We start from the raw sequence: 21243 nt of genomic DNA on the forward strand, positions 1-21243 counted from the left end.
TTGATTTGAGGTCAGCAGCTGCTTTGAACTTCTCGCACAAGGTGTTGTAGTGGCGACTTATGTTGAAATCTTTCATCGCTGATAACATTTCTAAGCAAACTAGACACATGGGTTTGCCTTTAAATTCTGTGAACAGATAATCTGTTTCCCATCTCGCCTGAAAGACACGATTCTCCACCCCCTTATTGTTTGCATAGGAAGTGCTATCTATCGGTGAACTGTTTAATTACAATTTGGAACTGATTCGGTGCCGTAAAAGAAGCTTTTTTAAGATTTTTGAAAGTCTTATATCTGAGGGCCGCATGCCTGGCCCATCCCTGGTCTAGGACATGGACTTGTGTTTAGTTCTGGACGTGGACTTGTGTTTAGTGATGTGTGCTTCTCACCGTGTCTGAACAGGAGTGCTTGGACGAGACGTGGAAGTTGATCATGTTGTCTCCGACGATGATGTAGGACACGCCATATCCATCGTCAGCCACCTGACACATAACAAATACACACACACACACACACACACACACACACACGTTAACAACTGATTGTTCTAAAGGGATGGAGTAGCCCTTACTGGGACTGTGGAATAGAGGTTCACTCACAGGCCCAAAGCCCCCTCCCAGGGAGATGAACTCTGGGTGGTTCACCAGATCAAACAACTCCATTTGCTGGACAGGGGTCTGAGAGGTAGACAGGCGCCAAGGCTCGGCAAGGACCTGGACACACGCACGCACACACGCACACACACACACAAAGACTGTTAATGAAAACATATTGTCGTAATAGCAGCTGCACAAGGCTTTTTCAGAATGGAATGAATGGATCCATACATCGGTTATAAACCCACTGCTTCACAATAGCACCTTGTTATTCATTTATCGATGTACTCAGCCTTCACAATCAATAAGAATAGGATTTTCCTTGATATTCAGATGCCTTTCCCAACTCTGATATTTTTTTAGAAAAACTGCCGACCACTCACTTCACACCACCGTGTACTCACTTCTTTGAGGAAGGGTGACTCCACTCCGAGGTATTTAGACACCACGTACAGACAAAATAGGTGACGATCGATACCAGAGCCGGTCATAGCCAATCGGTAGAGGTTCTGGTGCCTCTCAACAGCCAATCGGAAGAGATTCCTGCAATGCTCTGGTGGCTGAGAAATGGACATGATGACAATCAGATAGATGATAGATGGATACTTTATTAATCCTGAGGGGAAATTAAGGTCATTAGTGAATGCTTCCACCAGATGTCTCGTCATGGAAACACCCCTGGACTAGGTGCACGTTTACATTTACATTTAGTCATTTAGCAGACGCTACAAGGGAGAGAGCAATCAAGCTACGAGCAATAGAGACCTAGTGTAACAATAAATTCTACTTAACATAAGAAATAGAAAAAAAGTGCAGGAATGTAACTGCTGTAAGTGCAAGTTAAGTACTAGTAGAAGTGCAAGGAAGGAAAGGGGGTGCTCTTTGAAGAGTTGGGTCTTCAAGAGCTTCTTAAAGGTAGAGAGAGACGCCCCTGCTCTGGTAGTGCTAGACAGCACGTTCCACCAACCATTGACAATTTGACTTGAAAGGCAACCACAGCACTGGTTGCAAGCAAAGAGTATGGCAATGAGAATGGCAATAGATCAGTTTCATCTGAGGTTGTACTATGAAAGCTCTTGATGAAGGCTACAAACTTGTCCTGTTATGTTAATGGGTCATTTTGATAGACTGTGTGTGTGTGTAGGTGGTTGGGTGGGTGAGTGTGTGTGTGTGTGTGTGTGTGTGGGTGAGTGAATGTGTGTGTGTGAGTGAGTGTGTGTGTGTGTGTGTGTGTGTGTTTTTGGGTGAGTGAACATACACATCCCATCCTGCCTTCCCTCCCCTGCCTCCAGGGCTGTGTGTGTGTGGGTGGGTGAGTGAATGTGTGTGTGTGTGTGGGTGAGTGAACATACACATCCCATCCTGCCTTCCCTCCCCTGCCTCCAGGGCTGTGAGTGTGTGTGTGTGTGTGTGTGAACATGCATATCCTTACCCCCCCTGCCTCCAGGGCTGTGAGTGTGTGGGTGTGTGTGTGAGTGTGTGTGTGTGTGTGTGTGAACATGCACACCCTTACCTTCCCTGCCTCCAGGGCTGTGTGTGTGAGTTTGTGGGTGGGTGTGTGTGTGTGGGTGGGTGTGTGTGTGTGTGTGTGGGTGGGTGTGTGAACATGCACATCCTCACCTCCCCCGCCTCCAGGGCTTGTACAAAGGCACTGCTCTCATTGGAGCATGAACGCACCGTTTCCGTCCGGCCCTCGCGGAAGAGCCTTGTCATCGAGGCCTCATAGGTCAGGCAAAATCCACCTCTATTCTACACACCCAAAAAGAAAGAGAAAGAGAGAGGTGGAAGACAAAAATCAATAAATGAATCACCCTTTTTCACTCTTAACACTTTTATACCCCCCTTTCTAAATCAGACTAATATGTTGTGATGATGATCATAGCAATTTTTTTTAAACTTCTTCATGTGCATGCTTTATAAGGTGCTAATTTAATTTAGGTGCAGTCCCTGTTCTTCAACATGAAAATGTTTCTATGTGAAGAAGCATTCTAATTCCATTTATTAATTCATTCACCGTTCACAATAAGTAGACATAGTACCAAAGCACTTCACAGCACCTAAGGGGTTACCATATCTCTAAGTGTGTTTCTATTATAAACTATACTACTTTTATATTGTTTACTATATCTCCTTTAAGTGTGTGTGTGTGTGTGTGTGTGTGTGTATGTGTGTGTGAGAGAGAGAGAGAGTGGATCCATACCCGGTAGTAGGCTAGCTGGAGGGCAAGCTGAATGAAACCATCTGGACTCATCTTAAGCTTCTTTATCCGTCCTTTCCCAAAGTCCCGGAAGGGGAAAACATGGCAGTCAACGTCGTCAGCCAAGGCCTGTGCCACAGTCAGAGAGGCCGTCTGCTGCTCTTCCACCTGAGGGGGAGACGGAGTGTGAGAAAGACAAACAGAAAGCGTTCAAGTCTCAAGAGAGAACACAGGTGCACAAAAATAACACACAAAAACCATGGCTGTCAACTTTCACCACACACACCACAGCACCCTTACACACAATAAGATCCACATCAGGCACATTAAGAGCGCACAACATTTCACAAATCTAGGTCAACAAGACGAAGCAGGCCCTCCCTCCCTATATGATTTCAGCAACATTCCCTTCTTTAGCCGATCAGTGCAGTAATGACTGAATGGCCACCACTCCGTCCTCTCTCACCTCTCCTTGACCTGAAAGGGCATTCTTGAGTCACTGGAGCGAAAAAAGCACGCCAAAGAAAGGGTGCCGCCAAATACATAAGCCCACACTGTCAATAATATTTGTTTTAATCACTAATCATGACAACTGAAGTGACAGTTACTCTATTTTACAGAGCCCCGATCTATTTCAGAGAGCTGGACTGAATTTCCAAATGGACCCTAGTAATAGGCTAGTAGCAAATAGCTCAGCAGCAAGCCTAGCAGTTAACAATAATGGTTGTGCTAACAGCTAGCTCAAAAGCTCAGGTGATTAAATGAAGACCTACAGGGGTCTGTTTGCCTTGACTAAGTAAATGGAACATATAAATATCAATTGATGTTGACTGAGACATTATGGTAGCCTATATATCTATCAAACTTTGAAACATAAAAATGTCCCAACCACCCCCAACCAAATGCTCTCCACCATATGATAACAGTGTAGATAGGCAAGAACACACAAAGATTACAGTGCCATTTAATAGCTCAAAAGATAAAAGCGTGAACACTACAACACCTCCCCCTCATACTTGAACACACTCTGCTTGCTTAAGCAGTGAGACATGCTGAAAGGGGAAACCCAGAGGGTTGATTTATTTCCTGGTGTGCTGAATGACCTCACAATCTACCATGAGTATGTGTGTGTGTGTGTGTGTGTGTGTGTGTGTGTGTGTGTGTGTGTGTGTGTGTGTGTGTGTGTAGAAGTTGTCTTCTCCTTTGCAAGTGAGGGGCACTTCTGCTTTTAGAGATCCTTCCTTCCTGTGGAAAAGCTCGCCTGCTGGTTCTCCCAACTAAATACAACTTAGCACTGGGGTTTGCCCTCCAGCCATTTACCCGTCTGTATGCTGCATGACCCTATCCAACATCAGGAGTCTGAAGCCCATATCATGAACTGCTGTAGCTATCTTAAAGAGCTGTATATTGCCAGATTGGACAGACTTGTAGACCTGATAGCTGCACAGATCCCATGCTGATGATCAAATGGAACAATGCAGTTCTGGAATGTTGTTAGAGGAACAATCTAACAACGACTCACCCACACCTAATGAGTAATTGTGTGTTTGTACACTCCAACCATTTCCATCCTGCCTTACCTCAAACTTTAACTCAAGAGCTGGATGGAATGCTGTCAGGAATGCAAGGGACCAAGGGGGAGGTGTTTTGGTCTTGTGCCTGGTTTTAATACCATAATAACATCAACATTACCAGATACTGCAGATAAACAACCAATACTGAGCAAGTCAACTTCAACTGCTCATAATTCCCATTGCTTTTGATTACATTTTTTTGTGTTCTAATTGTACAGCACTTTGGTCAGCGTGAGTTGTTTTTAAATGTGCTTTATAAATACATTTGACTTGACTTGAATGTAGGCCTAAGATAAGCAAACACCTCCAATCTCTCTCATCACATCTCTATGGTGTGCTTACTGTTTGTAGGCCTAAGATAGGCAAACACCTCCAATCTCTCTCATCACATCTCTATGGTGTGCTTACTGTTTGTAGGCCTAAGATAAGCAAACACCTCCAATCTCTCTCATCACATCTCTATGGTGTGGTTACTGTTTGTAGGCCTAAGATAGGCAAACACCTCCAATCTCTCTCATCACATCTCTATGGTGTGGTTACTGTTTGTAGGCCTAAGATAGGCAAACACCTCCAATCTCTCTCATCACATCTCTATGGTGTGGTTACTGTATGTAGGCCTAAGATAGGCAAACACCTCCAATCTCTCTCATCACATCTCTATGGTGTGGTTACTGTTTGTAGGCCTAAGATAGGCAAACACCTCCAATCTCTCTCATTACATCTCTATGGTGTGGGTACTGTATGTAGGCCTAAGATAGGCAAACACCTCCAATCTCTCTCATTACATCTCTATGGTGTGGGTACTGTATGTAGGCCTAAGATAGGCAAACACCTCCAATCTCTCTCATTACATCTCTATGGTGTGGGTACTGTTTGTAGGCCTAAGATAGGCAAACACCTCCAATCTCTCTCATTACATCTCTATGGTGTGGGTACTGTTTGTAGGCCTGAGATAGGCAAACACCTCCAACTTCTCCCATCACATCTCTGAGTGAACATGCACAAGCAACACAAAAACCCACAAGGGAGTTTTTCATTTTTGGGCCATGCATGTGCACCCGTGTGTAAAAATACATACATACATAAGTATGAGCAAACGTGTGTGTATGCGTGCGTGAGTGTGAGTGAGCGTTTCCCACCTCTACTGGAATTTCCCAGGCCAGTCTCTGAGGAGGGGGCAGAGAGCGTTCCACCTCTCCTCTGCAGTTTCCATCAGTCGTGTAACCAAGCTGAAAGGCATCTGTGGCCAAGGCGTACTACAAGATGGACAAAGATTAGGAAATGATAAACTATTCAGACAAAAAGGGCCTAATGTCAGCAGAGTAATAATTAACTGACCATAACAACATTATAGAGAAACACTTAGGAGGAAATCTGCTTGCACTTGCGAAGAGCTCTCACACTCTCACAAAGTTGAAGAAAGTCCACATTATCTTTGTCTTGAGCTGTCCTCAGACCTGTGGAAACGCTACAGAGCTGTGATTCAGAAGCAGTTTCAAGAGAGAGGTAAAGGGAAACCCCTGGATTACCAGTGTATCTAGAATCAACCAGGGTGCTTTCCCCCAAAGCATTGCTCAACTACTTCCACATTTAAATGATGGTCTCTCTGTCATTTTGAAAACTCTCTCCACGGTTCCCACGGTGGTTACTCAACAACGCTTTTAGGAAACGCAGTCGGGGACAGTTCAAACTCAGAACAATATATCGTCCCATTTGGTGATTTTAGCACGATTCATCACTCAAGCTACTTGTGACAGCGAACACTTTGACTTGTTTCAGTAGACTGGTTCCAATCCGCCATTTAACTACACCACTAAACCATTAGAAGAAAATGCTCAAGCTCTCTAACATCAGTTATGGACAGAGTATAACCCTGTATAATTAACACATTACCCTGTTAATCTGGTACAATGTGGATGAACACATAACCCTGTTAATCTGGTATAATGTGGTTGAACACATAACCCTGTTAATCTGGTATAATGTGGATGAACACATAACCCTGCTGATGCTGAGGTTAAAATGAGTGATGCTGTGTAAGGGTTAGACGCTCTGAAGTAGGCCAGAGGTGCGTGCCAGTCAGACCCACCTCCCACAGGTGAGCCACGGTGGGGGCATCAGCCCAGGAGTGCTCCGCGTTCAGGCCATTCTTTCCATTCTTATAGACCACCACTGTCAAGGACTTGTCAAACCATCTGAGAGAGAGAGAGAAAAAAAAGACGGAGAGAGAGAGAGAGAGGTTGAGGGTGAGAGTGAAAGTGAGAAACTACCAGACAGACTGGAGATTAGCTGGACACATGGATAGGGTGACTGAACCCAGAGGGAATAGGCAACTGTGCGTTACCGCACCTGCGGCCTGGGGCTCATGTGTTACCTCACCTGTCGTAGCATTTCCCGTGCAGGATGGACTTGGCGTAGCGGTCCAGATTGCCCTTGGGGTCGTCACCCATCATGCCCTCCTCCTGGTCGTCCAGCGTGACGAAAAAGGCGGCCTTCTCAATGCAGTCTAGCGAGCGTTTGTTTACGCCCGAGCTGAAGTACTGCTTCCGTACCTGGGCCCACGGCACCCTGAGGCAGGGAGGAGAATAGGAGGGGAGGGGAGGTGAGTGAAGGGGAGGAAGGAGGAGAGAGAGAGAAACATGAAGAGAGGATGATATGATGAGAGGACGAGATAAACATCTAAAAAGGGCAAGCGATGCAACATCTGGGCATTTGGCGACGCAAATTCAACACCAAAATGCTGAACATCTTCTGGGCACAAAACCACTAAACAAAAAGTCTGGGATTCTAATCCAATGCACTTTTGGTCACATTCAGCAAATTGTTCCTCACAGTCCTCTAGCTGTTCATTGTGTGAGTGCTCAATCATTACGCCAGTGTCCATCTCTAGCTGTTTATTGTGTGAGTGCTCAATCATTTCTCTAGTGTTCGTGGCTCTAGAAATGGTAACTAGACAAAGAGGCTCAGACCGAGCCGTATTCTACTTCAGCCAATCAACACGTTGCTTTAGGAGCATGGAAGGGAGGGAGGAGTATAATTGGCTGTTGAGCTCAAATATCAACAGAACTCCTATCACTAGAAGAACAGACTATACCTTTAAATGGGGAACAGGAATATACCACGTGAACAGGGGCTCCTTTCCCACAGAAGCACTTCAGTCACATGCAATGACGAAAATGCAATTCAACAGAAAGACACTGACCATAAAAGGCAAACCTCAAGTGAAGAAGAACTCTTAAGGTTTCACATTAATATTCATTGGAATTAGAATTCTGCCCTTTTTGATGTGGGAATGCAAACACAAAACAGGATCTTGAAACTGGACCAAAAAATACAGGCGAATACAGGAAGTTGTGGAGGGAAGTGCATAGAAAGCAAACTGTCAGCATCTCTTTTTCTGTTACAAGCTATCAGGCCTTCATCAGTTCACCAGTCATTTGAGCGCCAAAACTGAGCACAACAAAGATTTCCTTTTTCATCTTCCTGGGCTGAAGTAGCTAGCATAGCATTGGCCATGGACATGAATGGAAGGGGTAATCCGTTGCTCTCTCAACATCTGTTAAATAGCTACATGGGTTGGACTGGGCAGGTCCTGGAGCAGTCTCTACTATAAAACAAATCCAGAACAAACCATGCAATCTATACGGTGTGGTGGCCATGTGATGTGACATCTAACACAGAGCAAGACAGCACATACAAGAGGACCAGTGAACCTTCCAATGATAACCTTACATCAGAGACTTTCATGTCTCTTGGTATTGTACGATAGAGCCATCCAGTGCTTTTGTGAAAGGAAAGAACAAATCCAGAATTACAGTGTCCATGAAATGGAAAATTGTTGCCATTTAAAGCTCAAATCATCAACAGGGCCCAACATTAATGGTTGCCCGGTTGCCCTTGGCAACCAAATTGAGACTTGTTGCAACCATTTCCTCTTCTTTCTTGGTATGAAGACAAAAAACATAAGGAAATGTATAACAAATCACTAGGTAATTAGGTCCTGCTGATCTTATCTTCCTTCCCAGTCACTCAGTCTCACGCCACCATACTCAGCTTAGCAAACTTCTGGCACACCCATAGATTTCCATTACAACCTTAACAAACAATGTCTAGATCCATGCAGAGTTTGTGTGTGTGTGGGTGTGTTGGTTTATATAACAGAGTGTGAGTGAGAGTGAGTGTGTTTGTGAAAGAGAGAGAGAGAGAGAGAGACATACACAGATGGGAAGTCCAACATTCCCTTTCAAAGACACAGTCACAAGTGTTTGGCTCACCGGTTTCCTGCTGTCAGGGCCCCAAGTTTCTCTTCTCCGGTGAGGGGTAGCGACGGATCATCAATGATGCGCTGGATCTGGAACTGGAGCTCTCGGGGGGACAGGAGCCGGCCTGCACGGTACACCCACAGTCTGAAGAAGCGGCCCTTGTGGTACACCGCCACAAACTCACTGTCCTGCCAGTGCTGCAGAACATCTGGAGGACAGACATACGAAATATGAGGGATATCCCACAGTGCTAAGTCATTCAGGTCGATGACCTACACTGACTTCACAATGTGGGAGACCTATTCACAAGTCTGAAATAGCTGGCTCATTGAGATATACAACTTCTGTAGGAGCTTGAATGGTGAATGAGCACCCCCCAGTGGTAGAGTGTGGTGAAGTGTTTTTATGGAAGTGTGGAGGAGGTTCATGCTCTGTTATTTTCTGAAATGAATTAAGGAATGAATCAATTCATCCCAACAGGAGATGCGTACCGGAATGTTAGTGGTTGTGTGTGCCTTACCAGTCTCCTCTCCTGGGGTCCGTGTGGTGTTAAACATTCGCTCACACTGAGCAGCACATAGAGGGATGACGGTGCCAGGAACTCGACTCTGGGAGGGAGAGATGGAGAGAGAAAAGGCAGAAAAAGAGGGAGAAAGTCGAGCAGACAGGGCGACAAAAGAAAGAAAACACAGATTGATGGAGGACTGTGAGGTTTGGCGTCAGGAGGCTAAACACTGTCAGTGTTAACTAAACTCTTCAGGTTATCCCTTGTCTTTAAGCCCCCTACAATTGAGTTCTTAGAACGTACAGATTGAAACTTTGAGACATAATTTCATAGGGCAACGAGCACCAATAGGCAGGGATCCCTATGTTTGTTAATTTCATTGACACAAAGCAGGGCGCCATCAAGCATACATTACTTATATTAACATTCACAAGGAGCTCAGTATGTCTTAAAATATTGAATTAAAGGTTGGCCCTGATTAGTCCCATAGTAAGCACATTTTTGACAAATGTCTTCTCTGTTATAAGCATATAAAGAGACCCTTGGGTTATTGACTGTGCTAGTACACACCTCCCTACCCACACAGGAGAGTGAGCTTTACACGACAACGATCTGAACGTAAACCGCAAAAGTGGCGTTGCGTTCCCACTTTTTATTTCGCGTTTAGACGAGAGTCTTTGGGTGGAAATCTGCATGCAGACGGTGACGCAAAAGTGTGTGAAATTGAACTTAACGGTGCAGACGTGGAGGTACCTACTGCATGTATATGTGTCCATTCTATTCCACTATGGCTATTTTAACGCGATTGGGTGCTTATTTATTTATTCATTCACTTACATTTGCAGTGTTCGTGTACATTTACATTTAGTCATTTAGCAGACGCCTTTGGCCAAAGCGACGTAGGCTACAAGGGATAGAACAGACAAGCTTCGAGACCTAGTGTAATTAATGCGCCTTCTCTGTTCTGTTTTATCTGTGATTACTCGGCTTATTTGCTGAAATGACTCCTGGATAGATATCAAAGCAGCTTGAATCTCCGACTGATGGAAATAATCCGACATGTTTGTTGTTGTTTGGCTGTATGCACATGGATATGATGTCAACGCGTATGCGAGGATAGCCAGCGTGAGCAGCTCAGAGCACACTTTTGCGTTTTCAACCCTTTAGACGGGAACGTGACGGTGGAGCGTTTTTAAGATTTCCACTCTGGAGGGTGGGTTCATTTTTTTGCGTTTTTAAGCCCCAAAAACGCTGTCGCCGTCTAAACAAAAGGCACATCTGATAAAATATTTTGTCGGTTTCACCCGGGAGCGTTGTCGTGTAAAGCCACCCTAAGGCCCTGTTCACACCTGGCATTCACATTGGGTCTCGGGTAAGCTGATCACAAGTGGACGGCTCTAAGTACAGGTGTTAATAGCCAGGTTTTCAGCAGTGTGTACACGAATAGTTGTGTACACCTTAGTCTTTAACGCAATGCATGCTGGATGTAACACAAAGCATGTTGGTTAGACATTTTGTCCGACTTTCACCGGCAGAGCAGAACATCACCATGTCACTGGACATTACAGACTCACAAGATGTTTCGGCTGCCATGATGGTCAACATGAGCTGCCGGTCTCAGTCCGGGAGGAACTTCACAAGCGTCTGTCAAGACGAGAGTGTCTCCTTCCCACTGTAGTTTGCAACTGATAAATGGGAGGTCTTGAGGAATTGTGTTCCTTATTGCAGTGGATACTATACAATCGCACCCACCGCCACTGCATTGCCGTACACCTACTCTACCCAATACCCTATGCCAGCATTTATATACAATATACATTATTGCCACCACTGAAATGTTTTTTCGTCCCTACAGCCATTACCCCTGTAACAGTAACCCTATTGGTACAGTAATCTGGTCTTGCCTGTATCATGTATTTACCACCAGATGTCTGTATACATATTATGTCCAGCGACCAAATGCTGGCTGTGTATAACCCCTGTCGCTTCCTTTCCCCTTCTGCAACACAACCCTTCCCCTTCCCCCTTTCCCCCCTTCCCACCTTCCTGTCTCCACCCGGCCGACCTCAAGCAGATGGGTCCCCCCTTATGTGCCGTGGTTCTTCCTGCCCAACAGGGAGTTTTTCCTTGCCCCTGTTGCCATTGTGCATGCACTAAGGGGTTTTAGGCTCTGGGCTCTGTTAAGCGCCTAGAGGCAATTGTATTGTTATGGCGCTATACAAATAAAATTGAATTTAATTGAATTGGATACAGTGGAAAATCCCCTTTACTTTTCTTAAAAAATAACATGATGACTTATTAAATGAACACTAATTAATTTTGTCAATCGTAGATACATCAGGCAGTTAATGGAGATGTATAGCACTAAAATAATAGAGTAATGAAAGTTGTCAGTGCCAGCTGTCAGTGCCAGAAAACACGTATGAGATCCACGTATTTCTTAATTTTAAACCTATTCACGAATTCAAGCATAGGGAAACACATGTCATGTTTGTCATCGGAGATTCCAGCCAATGAGACTGATTTTCTGACATCATGAAGGCGTGTTCTAGCTCGTGCAGTGGATGGAGAGCCCCTGCAATGCCTGACTTCAAAAAAGATAGCCTAGCCGCCTCGCTCCCACAAGGCTTTAATGACGTGACATGGCGTCGTTCTGCAGTGCCGGTGAAATGCGGCCAAAATTTCAAATCGACATGCGTTGTGTTAAGTCCAGCACGCATCACGTTAAGTCAGCATAGCACAGCGCCAGATTTAGTCCTAAATTAACAATCACCAAACATCCTTAGGAGTATGTGATTGGCCACTCACAGGTTTCAGCTCCTCCCGGTTGACCTTGCGGCGGTAGAGCAGCAGTGCAGTGATGGTGTTTCCAGCCCGGGCGGCCTGGATTGGCGTGGGCGTCACGTACAAGAAGTCCTGTGCCAAAGAATGTGACAGTCACAACATGCCATGGCAAGCATTCCACGTTTGACAGACAAACTTGGGTGTGGGTTAAGATGGGCTATAATTGGGATTTCTTGCAGAATTACAACAGAGTTGGAATTGTGGCATTACATTAAAGCAGCCAAAAGTAGTTATGTTCCAAAACTAGCAAGCTAACTATCTAAAAGGCATGCAAAACCTTGCAAACACCACCATCAGCTCAGTTGGAACTTATAGAAGCTTGCCAACACACTACCTGGTGTCTTTTGGCAGTATAGCTGGCAATGTCATGCTGTGAAAGCTTTTCTTCCATTTTTGCAGGCTGTTAAAGCCTTGAACACAGAACTACATAGTGCATATCCTGGAGGGCTAGTGGGAAAGACACAGGTGTTTGTCTGTCCTTCACAGGCCATATGCTATCACAATAAATTTGAGGATGGTACCAAAACTAGTTGCCTATAAAACCATACCTCAAAAAGTGTAAAATTGTTGCATATTGTGTGCTAACGTGTGCTATTTAACTATGGCCTAGCAAGGGCATGTGTGTGACACAAGTTTCTTCTTGCAAGGAGATAATTGATTGATTGATTGATTGCTTCATGTTGCTACATCATGTTGCTACACACTGATTACTCAATCGTTACCTACATTTTGCTAGGATTCTCTATAACTGAATACACAACATGGACCCATTAGCCAACTGAAGGGTGAGGGTTAGAGGGTGACTCGTGTATATTTGAGAGGACAGCTTGCTGGCACATGCTAAAATTCCCTGCATTCTATTCCTCTAACCTCGTTTAGACCTTAATTCAGGAATCTCTCAGTACAGTGCCACAGACAGACAGACAGGGGTATGAATAGAGGCAGAGAGGCAGCAGAGGGAGAGGGGGAAATAGGGGTTCATGGAAAATGATGAGCAAAGGGCAAAGGAATCCTGAGAGAAGTGATGTGGAAGAGGCTCTTACCATGCCATAGTAATTACTGTTCACCATGATAGGGTTACGGCCCCTTAAGTAAATATACTCCTCCCACCAGTCGCTCACCTAAGAGAGAGAGAGAGAGAAAAAAAGAATGTGTGTTTGAACTTGTTGCTTAGTTGCCTGTAACATTTCAAACATAAATAGTTTCAAGCTGCGGCATGTCAAGCCGCCTGCCTGAGGCGTGTCCCAGGCTGCTTAAACATGGGGAACTAAACACACAGAGCAATGCAGTCCTTTCAGATTGGCAAACAAGCCGTCTCAACAAGAATTATATATAAGAATAATTATAAATGTAGACATGGTATGTGGCTCTCCTTCTGAAACTGAGAAGTTATTATTAAAGATAATTTTTGTATATATACAGTGCCTTGCATAAGTATTCACCCCCTTGGATGTTTTACCCTTTTATTGCTTTTATAAATCAGTCATGGTCAATTTAAGTTGGCTTTTTGGACAAAAAAAAACACAAAAAGCCCTCTTTAATGTCAAAGTGAAAACAGATTTCTACACAGTAATGTTAATTAAATACAAATATATAATGAAAATAAGTGATTGCATAAGTATTCACCCCCTTTATCACACCCTTTATATAGACTGACCTAATTCTAGACCTAACAGAGGTCCAGCCAATTGGTGCTAGAAGTCTCACAATTTGTGAAATGGGGATCAGTGTGAATGTGTCTCAAGTGACTGTAGTATAACAACACCTGTGTCTGGAAGGTCCATTCACTGGTCAGTATTCAGTAATCAGTATTCCTGGCTATTGTTAAACCATTAAGATCCAAGATCACTCTAAGCAACTCAGAGAAAAGGTTGTTGAAAAGTATAAGTCAGGGGAAGGATACAAAAAAATGTCCAAGGCACTAAACATCCCCTGGAATTCTGTTAAATCCATCATCAAGAAATGGATGGATTGTGGCACATGTGTAAATCTGCATTGTCAGAGCAAAAGGAAGCAAGTTTTTCTTCCGGGACAACGTTGTACTTTGCCTGGCTGGTCTTTTACAAACCTCAGCCAGGCAAAGTACAACGTTGTCCCAGAAGAAAAACTTGCTTCCTTTTGCTCTGACAATGTTCCCCAACTCTGAGAAGTGTTTTTTCCAGCAGGGCAATGCTACATGCCACACAGCCAGGCCAGTAAAGGTGTGGATGGAGTACCACCAGATCAGGGCCCTGTCATGGCCAGCCCAATTTCGAGACCTGAATCCCATAAAAAAACTCTGAAATGTGATCAAGAGGAAGATGGATGGTCACAAGCCATGAAAAGAAGCCGAGCTGCTTGAATTCTTGCGCCAGGAGTAGCATAAAGTCACCCAACGGCAATGTGAAAGACTGGTGGAGAGCATGCCAAGACACATGAAAGTTGTGATTTTAAATCAAGGTTATTCCACCAAATATTGATTTCTGAACTCTTCCTAAGTTAAAGCATTAGTATTGTGTAGCTTAAAAATGAATATGAGCTTGTTTTCTTTGCATTATTCGAGATCTGAAGACACAGCATCTTTTTTGCTATTTTGACCAATTGTCATTTTTCTGCAAATAAATGATCTAAATGACAATATTTTTATTTGAAATTTGGTAGGAATGTTGCCAGTAGGTTATAGAATAAAACAAAAATGTACATTTTACTTTAACACATACCAATAAATAGTAAAACCAGAGAAACTGATAATTTTGAAGTGGTCTCTTAATTTTTTCCGCGGCTGTATATATAATATATATATATACAGTCATGGACAAAAATATTGGCACCCCTGCACTTCTGTCAGATAATGAACCACTACTCCCAGAAAAGTGTTGCAATTTCAAATGCTTTTGTATTCACATGTTTATTTATTTAGTATGCATTGGAAAAACACAAAAAATCTGAGAAATAATGTCAAATCTGACTTTATTTCACACAAAACTAAAAAAAATGGTCTGGACAAAAAGATTGGCACCCTCAACTTAATAATGGGTAGAACACCCTTGAAAATAAAGAAATACAAATATCTGAAATCAATTGCTTCCAGTATTGCTTCCGGCATTGCTTCAGATTTCCTGATGCCATGCACTCAGTCAAGGCATTGGGTTCCAGAAGCAGCAAAGCAACCCCAAAACATCGGTCCAGCTCCACCATATTTGCCTGTAGGGACCATGTTCTTTTCTTTGAAGGCCTCATTTCATTGTCTGTAAACTGCTTTACCAAATAGCTCTACTTTAGTCTCATCTGTCCACAACACGTTCTCCCAGAATTATTTTGGCTTCCCCAGGAAGGTTTAGGCAAACTCCAGTCTGGCTTTTTTATGATCTCCTACCTTAGCATCTCATTTCATTCAAAAGGCGACGGATAGTGCGAGCTGACACCGTTGTACCCTGTGTCTGCAGGGTACTTTGAAATTATTTGAAAGTTGTTCTAGGTTTTTTATCCACCATTCAAACAATCTTTTGTGGCATTCTGTCATCAAGTTTTCTCTTCCTTCCACATCCAGGGAGGTTAGTGACAATGCCATGGGCTGTAAACTTCTTGATGACACTGCTCACAGTGGACACAGGAGCATTAAAATCTCTGGAGATGGACCTGTAGCCTTGAGATTGTTCATGCTTTCCTACAATTTTGGTTCTCAAATCCTCCGTCAATTCTTTGCTCTTCTTTCTTTTCTCCATGCTCAGTGCGGTATACACAGACACACAACACAAAGGTTGAGTCAACTTTGCTCCATTTTAACTGGTTGCAAATGTGATTACTATATTACCAGCATCTGTAGCTTGCCACAGGTGAGTTTAAATAAAGATTAAAGGAGCATTACATGATTGAAATACAATTATTTCTTACAATTTTGAAAGGGTGCCTATAATTTTGTCCAGTCCACTTTTGGAGATTTGTGGGGAATAATGTCAGATTTGTCTTTTCTTCTCTGCTTTTTCGTGTTGTTCCAATGAAAACAATAGATATCAACATGTGAATACCAAAATATTTGTATTTGCAAAAATTTTCTGTGAGAATTGGTACATTATCTGACAGAAGTGCAGGGGTGCCAATAGTTTTGTCCATGACTGTATATATACCATGTATACAGTGGATTCCTCTTTTGGGTTCAAAAGGAGTTTACATATCCAAAGGCTTACCAAAGGCACCCCCCCCCCCCCCCCCCCCCAAAAAAAAATCCTTGCTTAATGATTTGACCCATTGTTTCTAAACGAAAAAGTCCAATATCTAGGCCAATGTATGCTTCAATCGGAAAAGGCACTGCACACATCTTGGACAGATGGGTCCGTCAGACATTGATTCTTCTCTTCACTGAAGCGTGATAGTTATATGGCAGTTTTTCAGTTCTTTACGCAGTCCTTTGCGTTTTTGTTGAATACTGCAAGGTGTTTTGGGCTGCAAGCGTTAGGTAGTAAAGGGGCAGACAAGGCAGTGCTCCATTGTAGACATTGATTGGTAGGACAGGTTTAAAAAGTCCCGCTCATCATCAGAGCTTACCAAATTATGGATGAGAACTTAGTCTGACAATTAGACAGCACTGCAGATGTGTCGCACATAAACCTTGTGGAAACCGTTGAGTTAGTAACCAAACTCATTTGTTTTGACCAAATCAAAACAACCTATGCAACCACCTAGAGGGCAGCCTGTTCGCCTATAAGGCTTTCTTCACCCTTGCAGACGGGGTATTGGATACACCAGATTACACACCTGATTACATTGTGTGGAGATAAAAAAAAAAAGGAACCCAATACCAGGGTCCTGTTTCATTCACTAAACCTGGGCAAGTCTACTTCCTGTGTCTACTTCCTTCATTGGTAATGCCACAGTAGGACTGTAATGCCTGAGACTGCTGATAAGCACAAAAGCAAAATGTTTGTCAGAGAGACGATGCCATAGAGACACAACAATCTACTCCATCAAAGGGTCAGTTTTGTCTCCAACAGGTTTTCCTGGCTCCGAACCTTCTGTGATCTATTGAAAGGTCAAGTTTTGGAACATGAGGCTTCAGTTTTAAAGAGACAAAATAAAGTGTTTTGAACTCTGTGTGTGCCTGCATTGACTAGTGGTTCTTATGACGTGAAGGATTGGATCAGGTCAACACAGAGATGGTGCACAAGAAAATGTAATACATTTGCGATCAGCAAAATGTTTTGGCACATCCATTCTCTTTTGTATCCCATGCAATAGATTATTTCTCTTTTTCAACTGCATTTATTTATTATTTGGTAGAAACTACTGCTGTCAAACGATCAAAATACCTCATCGTGATTAATCGCATTTTTGTCATTGTTAACTCAAAATTAATCTCGATTAAATGAAAATTAAACGCGACCGCAAATTTTTATCTATTCTAAATGTCCTTTTAATTATTTTTTTTCATCATTTTTATTTGATTTTAATGCGCTTATCAACAGGGAAAAGTGGATTGGCTTGCTTTAAGCAATGTTTTATTTTATTGAAAAACAACATTGCCAAACAGGGCGGTACAAAATAAAATTATGAAGTTCACATTTCAGATAAACAAGGACTCAGCCTATAGTGCAGTTAAACCATGGCTTAATATTTTTTTTTCCAAGTTTGCTGTGAACATAGAAGACATGCCTCTTATTTCAAAAACAATGAACCGTAACAGTTAGGTTACCAATAAAAGGTAAGCCAACTACTTCTGTGCTTTCAGCCAGTTGCCTGTTGACATTTTCAGACAACAGTGAAGCTCGCTTCTTTTGCACAACACAACTTTTATAGGTAAACTTTCTATTCAGAAGCTTTTTATCATCTATTTCGCTGTATCGCGCTCAACATTCACTCAAACGTGACGTTAGCCAGCCTACTACACAGTTTGGGAGGGCAAAAAGAACGTTAATCTAAAAAAAACGCGTTAATAACGCGTTAAACTGACAGCACTAGTAGAAACCCCATTTATGTGTGCCATATTCAACACCAAGACCCACATACAGTGGGGAAAGCCTTGTGCAGGTCTACAATCTTATCTCTGACGTCCTTGGACAACTCTTTGGTCTTGCCCATTGTGGTGAGGTTGAAGGTGTGAAGTATGAATCTTTGGACAGGTTTCTTTTATACACGTCACCAGTTGAGATCAGGTGTACCTTGTTAGGCCTAATGAGGACTAATCTGTGTGCTTTGTGTGCTTCTGTGTGGTCTGTGGGAGCCAGAAATCTTCCTGTTTGGTAGGGGTTCAAATACTTATTTTCCGCGATCAAATGCTAATCAATATATATCTATAATATATATTTTTATAATATACTGTTATAAAATCCAGTTTTCTGGATGTTTTTGTTGATATTCTGCCTCTCACTGTTAAAATAGACCTACCATTAGAATTATAGATCACACATTTCTTTGCAAGTGGCCAAACTTGCGAAATCAGCAGGGGGTCCAATACTTATTTTCCCCACTGTACCTGAGGAGTCTGAGTCAAACTGACTGGCATCCCATGTGCTCCATGGTCTCCAGCCATCTGAGTATGTTTTCTAGTGGACTCTTCACATTACTGCTCAGGACTTACGTAATTGGTGGACCACAGGGCTTTGAGCTTGAGGTAGCGCTGCAGTCGGTTTCCAAGATTCCTCTCAAACTCAGCAGCCAGCTGAGTCAAACGCTCAAACCCTTCGTCATCGACAATAGGACGCACAGAGAGCAGGTACTAAAAGACAGGGAGAATGAGACCGAGAGAGAAACGCATAGAGAGATTTAATGAGGTTTCAAAGGTAAAGGCATTTATTTCATGGACTAACCCATCCAATAACACACACAAACACAAGCATCCATGCACACAGAAATGTTCGCACACACACACCTCATGCACTAAGCCACTGGCACATTACTGAACTGCTGAGTCATTCAATGACCATCAACAGCAATCCTTACTCAGCCTTCTCTTTGGTGAAAATGGCTTCTGAAGAGTAAACATGGAACGTGTGTTTTTCAACACAGGAGTATTTGACCTTTGTCCCAGAATGCAGAACCCATTAGCATCTGCACAGAACAGGTGTGCATACACACACACACCCTACATACACCCTTCATACACACACACACACACGCACATGCACACGCGCACGCGCACGCACACACACACACACACACACACACAGGCTACACTCACCCGCTCCAGTGTGTCTTTGATAGGTGGGACTGGCAGGTGTGGGAGAGACATCTGATAGCTGTACAGCAGCGGTTTCCTCCCAGACAGCAGCCTGACCAAAGGCTGAGAGAGGTGGGAATGGAAGAAAGGAGGTTGAGAAAGAGAGGAGAGATACTAAGAACATTTCCATTAAAGTTGGTTTTAGTCTGTTGCCTTTATGTATGTTTACATGATGCGGAGACTTTATTTTCAATATAACAGAGGTGAAAAAGAGAGACAGCCTTTGGCTTGCCATCTTTTCTGGTTATTACCAGTGAACATACTAACCAAAAAGCCAAGGTTATTGACTTTCAGCTTTCATTAAGTTTCCTTTATGAATTGTGGAGGACTAAGGGACTAGAGACAAGGGTCCATGACAACTGTCCATTTTAGGAGGAACAGAATACATGGAATGGCGTTACGTAATTAGGATACAAATAAAAGGTAACTGTATTCCGGTACAGTTACAGAAAAAAAAGATTACAGACACCTTTAGCAAAAATTGGGATTCTTACCAGGATTACACATTTAAAATAGATTTTAAAAGGCAGAACATTATAGTATCATCCTCATGCGCAGTTTACAAAATGTCACACGACAAGACAACAGAGAAAACTAACATATGGTGAAGTTCAAAAAATGCTTTTCCTGGCTGGAAATATCAGCACCATATTGTCCTCAAAGCTGACAGTGGGAAGAGCAGTGCAGTGCACCTTATGCCTCCCTGCGGTGAAAATACTGTCCATGTCAAATTTAATAAAGCATTTACAGGCAAGACCAACACTGCGAACATTTACACAGACTTCCAGTTAGCCAAGTTGGTCAGCTAACCTTTTAGTATTACTTGCCTACTAAGGTAATGAAAAAGGGGGACAGTGATAACTGGGATGATCTTGTGTGGACAAAACACAAGCCCCTGACAGGAACTATGTTTGTGGCAAAAGCAAGTTTGGTTACATGTAAGTTAAATACGCACCGTTACCGCAACTATCAATTGCACAACATTCAAACAACATATTTAAACTATACTACTATACTATACTACTCTGCAGGTCCGCCCTATATTTTTTCATTTAAAATACTGTGGATGTTCTAAATCTGTGTTGTAACCAAAAAAGAACACATTTTCTTTTTTGTTAAATAAGCTGATTTTATGCATTGTAAACTGGGGTGTTGTGAACTTTCATTGTAGGTCTTTAGGCTGAATTTGCATACATTTGAAAGATTTTTCTCTAAATAACACTGACCAGGGGGCAGGTTTAATTCTTAAAACTTGGGTTCCTCAGGTAACATTGTGCTGTTGACTTACAGAAAACGCTTCAGTAAAAAGCCATCTTATTGATGTCTCTTTTCTGCTTTCGTTTGGCATTGAGGTCTTCCAAAAGTAAAGGAAAGTAATCAAGTTACATTACTTTTAATATTGTGATACTTGGATTAGGTTACAGAATACAATTTTGAACAGGTAAACAGTAATTGTATCAGAATACATTTTTAAAGTAACCCTCCCATCCCTGCTGGCTGGCGAGCTGTCTAGTGGCTACCACTTTGTTTCATATAGAATGTTTGGGTGGACAATACAAATATGGATAAAAAAAAGAGAAAAAGAATGTTTGAGTGGCGTGAGAGCAACAGATGCTGAGAGCAGTATCGCTACGTGGGAACCACACACCCCTGTACTGTCTGGGGCTACAGCTGAGAGCAGTATCGCTACGTGGGAACCACACACTCCTGTCTGTAGCTACAGCTGAGAGCAGTATCGCTACGTGGGAACCACACACTCCTGTCTGTAGCTACAGCTGAGAGCAGTATCGCTACGTGGGAACCACACACCCCTGTACTGTCTGTAGCTACAGATGAGAGGCTGCTAGTGATGTCCATTCCTACCACAGCCCTGAGAGCACTCAAAACTAAGAAATCCTCCCAAATGAGCTAACTATACCCATTCAGATGAAGTCACCCTTCCCCAGGTCTAAACTTTGAATTTGGAGACGAGAGGTAGAGAGAGAAAGAGGAGAGGAGAGACTGAGAGAGATAAAGAGACAGACACACACAGACAAGTCAGAGACACAGAAAGAGGATGGGGAGAGAGCGGTGTGT

General features: G+C 43.0%; 1 protein-coding gene across 1 annotated transcript in view; it reads right to left on the minus strand.

Moving 5' to 3' along the window:
* The window catches only part of cpt1a2b (carnitine palmitoyltransferase 1A2b), a 28028-nt gene that overhangs the window by 2864 nt on the left and 3921 nt on the right, over nt 1-21243 (minus strand). The window contains exons 5-18 of the mRNA XM_080857242.1: nt 19129-19230; nt 18529-18666; nt 13019-13096; nt 11940-12047; nt 9147-9234; nt 8639-8834; nt 6744-6932; nt 6454-6559; nt 5504-5620; nt 2794-2958; nt 2214-2342; nt 998-1153; nt 597-710; nt 387-479 (exon numbers count right to left, since the gene is read on the minus strand). Coding sequence (XP_080713368.1) covers nt 387-479; nt 597-710; nt 998-1153; nt 2214-2342; nt 2794-2958; nt 5504-5620; nt 6454-6559; nt 6744-6932; nt 8639-8834; nt 9147-9234; nt 11940-12047; nt 13019-13096; nt 18529-18666; nt 19129-19230 — 1779 coding nt within the window. The remainder of the gene's footprint in view (nt 1-386; nt 480-596; nt 711-997; nt 1154-2213; nt 2343-2793; nt 2959-5503; nt 5621-6453; nt 6560-6743; nt 6933-8638; nt 8835-9146; nt 9235-11939; nt 12048-13018; nt 13097-18528; nt 18667-19128; nt 19231-21243) is intronic.

The sequence above is a fragment of the Sprattus sprattus genome (assembly GCF_963457725.1).
Source record: "Sprattus sprattus genome assembly, chromosome: 18".
In the NCBI taxonomy this organism is placed as follows: Eukaryota; Metazoa; Chordata; class Actinopteri; order Clupeiformes; family Clupeidae; genus Sprattus; species Sprattus sprattus.